Source organism: Monopterus albus, unplaced genomic scaffold (assembly GCF_001952655.1).
Source record: "Monopterus albus unplaced genomic scaffold, M_albus_1.0 scaffold7.1, whole genome shotgun sequence".
Taxonomy (NCBI): domain Eukaryota; kingdom Metazoa; phylum Chordata; class Actinopteri; order Synbranchiformes; family Synbranchidae; genus Monopterus; species Monopterus albus.
The window spans coordinates 4,576,035-4,580,283 of record NW_018127887.1 but is presented as its reverse complement, the minus strand read 5'-3'; the positions used below and the strand labels follow the sequence as shown (position 1 = coordinate 4,580,283).

Here is a 4,249-nt window from a genome sequence, read left to right as displayed (position 1 = left end):
TTTTTTTTTTTTGCTCCTTTGTGTTGCATTTACTATCACTATAGTTTTATAGATTTACAAGCATAACTGTGTGAGTCAACTCTAATTTAATTTTGGTTTGTCACATAAAACAAGTTGGCTAACACGTTGTTGCTAAAGTTAGCCTGCTAAGAGCTAGCATTCAAATGAAACGAAACTAGATAGCAGATCACTAGCCAGGAAATACAAACATCTCAACTTCTTACACTTTAGCTATATCTAAGTTAGCTGTGTTTGAAATCGTACAAAATGTAAAATATGATCGACGGTAAAGGTCATAGTTGATTTCGCTCTGGTGATTCTTTAGCTTACAGTTGCCTCGATTACAAGCTATTTCCTGATAATGACGTTATCAGCATTTGCTCTCCCACTGGTGGTGTTAGCTATGTTACTACATTGTAGCCTGTGTTTCATCCTGTTTTTTACCGCTTTCAGAGGACTACACTGGTGCAACAATGGTGAAGATATTCATCGGAAATCTCTCTCAAGACACTCAGAAGGAGGAAGTTGAGGCTTTGTTTACTCAGTATGGCACGGTGACAGAATGTGCCAAATACAAAAACTATGCTTTTGTCCACATGGAAGACCGCAAATCTGCCACCAAAGCCATCCGTGAGCTCCATCTGTATAAGCTGAACGGTAGGCCCATGAATGTGGAGCCCAGCAGAGGGAAGAACCAGGGCCCTATGAAGCTCCATGTAACCAATGTAGAAAGGGGCTTTGAAAATGAGCTCCGTGATCTGTTTGAAGAGTATGGCACAGTCACGGAGTGCTCCATTGTCAAGAACTTTGCCTTTGTGCACATGCCCAATTCTGATGAGGCCATGGATGCTCTGAAGGGCCTGGATAACACAGACTTTCAAGGTAAGTAAACATGCTCTTCTACTCTTAAGAATGAAAGGATTGGAGGTGTTTGGGGTTTCGTTACTGTTAGCTTTTAGCCTTTTAAGATTTGCGAGACAATGTTTTTCTTTCTCTCAGGAAAGCACATACATGTTCAGATATCAAAAAGCAGACCCAGAGGGGCACCCGAGGAGGAGTACTATCCACCTCCGCCAAGCAGAGGAGGTTATTATCCTCCTCGTTACCCTGTGGAGAGACCTGAAACCCCCTACAGAGGCCGCATGTCCACTTATCCTCCTCCACTTCCGCCACCCCCTCCCCTGAGACGAGCAGCTTATCCCGAGCGAGACAGCTATGGGGTGGTCGATTACTATGAGAAATACAGGGCCCGTCCTTACAGCAGTGCAGGCTACGATGACAGGCGTGCCATCCCCCCTCCTCCACCTCCTCCCTCAGCGCTGGTCAGAGAACGTCTCGGAATGGGGTCCCTTGACCCATATGAGCGGCGCCCCCTGCCCCCTCCTCCTCCATCCTACATGGCCAGAGACCGAAGCCCCATCAGGCGAACCCCCCTTCAGCCTGCACCGTCAGCGGCTAATGGATACTCCTATGAACGGTCCCGACTCTCTCCAGTTTCCAGAGCTCCGGTATACGCTGCTTCCCTCTCCAGGGCTTCCTTTTCCGAGAGAGGGCCGCCACCGCCGCCACCACCACCTCGCTATGCAAGCTATTAGGCACCTGAGAGTGTAATACAAGGTGAGAACAGAGTAGATGTTTCATGACATCTTAAATCACACTGATATACAATATGTAAAAAAAAAGTTAAAAGTAAATGTGTACCAAAGTTAATCAGAGCTGAATCCATCAGCCAGAGATTTTAATTCCTTGCAGATCTACCTCAGCCAACAGCTCAATACACAACCATTAAACACTGCTGGTAGAAGCCTAAAATATTGCTGCTTTAATATCAAAGATCAGCCTTGCGCGAAATCAAGAGAAAAACGCGCTCCTTGACATGTGTGGTGTGTTCTCTTTCCAGGTTTAGAATATGACAAGATCGTCGTCGTCTGCTGATGCACGTGGCGCTATACATCCCCCTTGTCTATGGCGGATTGCGTTGCGTTCGCCTGAGACTTACTGGAAGATACTGTATTGCGGACAGCCCCGTACTTAAAAACATACAATTCTCTGTCTACAGTTCACGTGTTCTTCTGAGCTGTATATGAATTTTCTGTTGCTCTGCTTGTTTTGCTGTTCAAATCATTAAAATGTTTTGCAGAATAGGATGCTGGATTAGGTGCTTAGTCTGTTCCAGTGTGATGTAGCATTGTTGACGGCCAAAAAGTATACGCTCTGCTTTTCACTCTTTCTAAATGGATATGGCCTCTGGGAAGCCATTTAAATGAAATTCCATGCAGTTTATTTAAAAACAATGATTGTGTTCAGGCTAAGGTAGGTGGTTGATCACAAAATGCTCCACAAAATCAATACAAAAAAAAAATCATTTTAGGTGTGCTTAACATATAATACTTTGTAATAACTCTAAGATGTGCGTTCATATTTTAGCATGACAAATCAGGATTTCCAGTGTGCTTTTGTTCTTTATACAGTCTGTGTTCTCTTTTCCTGCAAAAACAGAATCCATAGCACAGTTATGTATGCTTTTATTTACTTCACAAGTTGCTTTTCACTTGAAAGGTTTTTAATAAACAAATGAAACCAAAAGGACGTTTTAACTGTCAAATTATTCAACGCTGGGTAGTCCTTTTAGCCTACGGACCTGGCCGAGAGCCACGATACGCCAGGCTAGATATGTGTAATAAGACGCAGGCGTGCTTTATGTATTTCTCTACACACCCTTGTGAGTTATCAGCTTGACACATGGTAGGCGATGTTTATTTTCGGCCCTGTTTATTTTCACTGAAAATGCTGAAAAATTGTGCAACTTTCAAGTTCTCAGTTTAAAAACCAACACCCGATTTGTTCCATTGAAATTTTATGTTGATCTGTGTTCACCTGAGCAGTGTTGCAATGCTAAGTGAATGGGGAAAAAAATAAAAATTTGGAGCATCTGCTCTCTGGCAGTGACTCTGACTTGCCCTCTAAGATGTTCAAAATTTATACAGCTCCACAAACCCAGGAGTAACACAACCTAACTTCAGTTTCCTGTGCTCTTGTGTCTGCACTGAAGGTTTTAAGTTGCGTTCGTCGATTTGCTGTGTGTTGTCCCTGGCACGCACGGACCTACCCCCACCCCAATAGCATCTACCTTTACCTCCTTGTGTTGACAGTTAGTGGTTTTCATAGAAGTAGAGCTATGATTAACTGAGCTTTGCAATGGGTCTTGTTTCTATCATCTTTTGAGTTGTTTGAAAGTTTTGACATTCTTCATTTCTTTGTCACTGAATCCACACTTTCCATTTCTGTCCCAACTGTCCACATTTATAAACCTCTATATGTGTACCTCAAATCACATGCAGCTTTTGGTATCCTTAGTATCTGTGCTCTTTGTAGGTTATTAGACTCTATGCAGGAGATGCCAGTTCATGGTAAGTCATCCTCTGAAGATGTCCAGCATCCTGACGAAAAGAGGTAGATATTGTTTCAGCTTTACTGCTCAACATCTGTTACTGTCACTGTAAATTGTCTCATTCTGGTGTTTTTGGATTCATACTACAGTTTGGAGAAAGATTTCTGGTCTTTTTTTTTTTTTTTTTTTTATTAACAAAGTTTTGTTGATGTTGAATTGTTGAGAATATGGTATGTTGTATTAAACAATCTATGGACATTTTTCAAACACATGATGTTCCTATCTTGATTTATAAATCTTGGTTTTAAAGGCTTGACTAAAACGACAGCTGTGTATTGGTGGGGCTGAGATAATGGTTAATAGCGGTGACATGATGATTACTGTTCCAGGTGCTGAGACTTCATCACTATTGTAACATTGTGACTTGTGCTAATTAATTCACTTACTGCCCACTGTAACCTGCCAGTCCTATTGATCTCGTTACAGTGTCTTCTAATACTATTATTAACAATAATGATGAATATTATCTGATTATAATATAATTCCCCTTTAATGGTTACTAATCAAGCACAAGCTAAAGTCTGTCTGAACATTTGTATGCACTTTTTGTGTATCAGTGACCAAATTAGCAATTTAACATTTGAGTCCTTTGACTGAATACCTCATTACATGATGATATATACTGCAAAGTAATTAAATGTCATATGTTTCAGCACAAATTACTTGCTTAAAGGGGAAGTGGTTGTTCACTCATTCACTCTCATGGCCTTTAAACATTAATTATCCCCCCATTATTAAAGGACCACAGACATTATGATACAGGCAATATTATTAATTTGGATTGCACATTTGTAATCT

The 4,249-nt window shown here is 41.3% G+C and overlaps 1 protein-coding gene across 1 annotated transcript; it reads left to right on the top strand.

Annotated features, from left to right (window-relative positions):
* LOC109974942 (RNA-binding protein 4B-like) lies at positions 1–3,582 on the top strand. Its single transcript, XM_020625415.1, has 4 exons — positions 1–68; positions 454–882; positions 1,000–1,617; positions 1,901–3,582. The coding sequence occupies exons 2-3, from the start codon at positions 474–476 to the stop codon at positions 1,593–1,595; spliced, it is 1,005 nt and encodes a 334-aa protein (XP_020481071.1). The 5' UTR covers positions 1–68; positions 454–473; the 3' UTR covers positions 1,596–1,617; positions 1,901–3,582.
* Positions 3,583–4,249: the final 667 nt, after the last annotated feature.

Coding starts and splice junctions, on each gene's coding strand:
- LOC109974942 (XM_020625415.1), top strand. CDS start 474: ATGGTGAAGATATTCATCGGAAATCTCTCTCAAGACACTCAGAAGGAG. Junction 883..999: donor GGATAACACAGACTTTCAAG/GTAAGTAAACAT, acceptor TCTTTCTCTCAG/GAAAGCACATACATGTTCAG.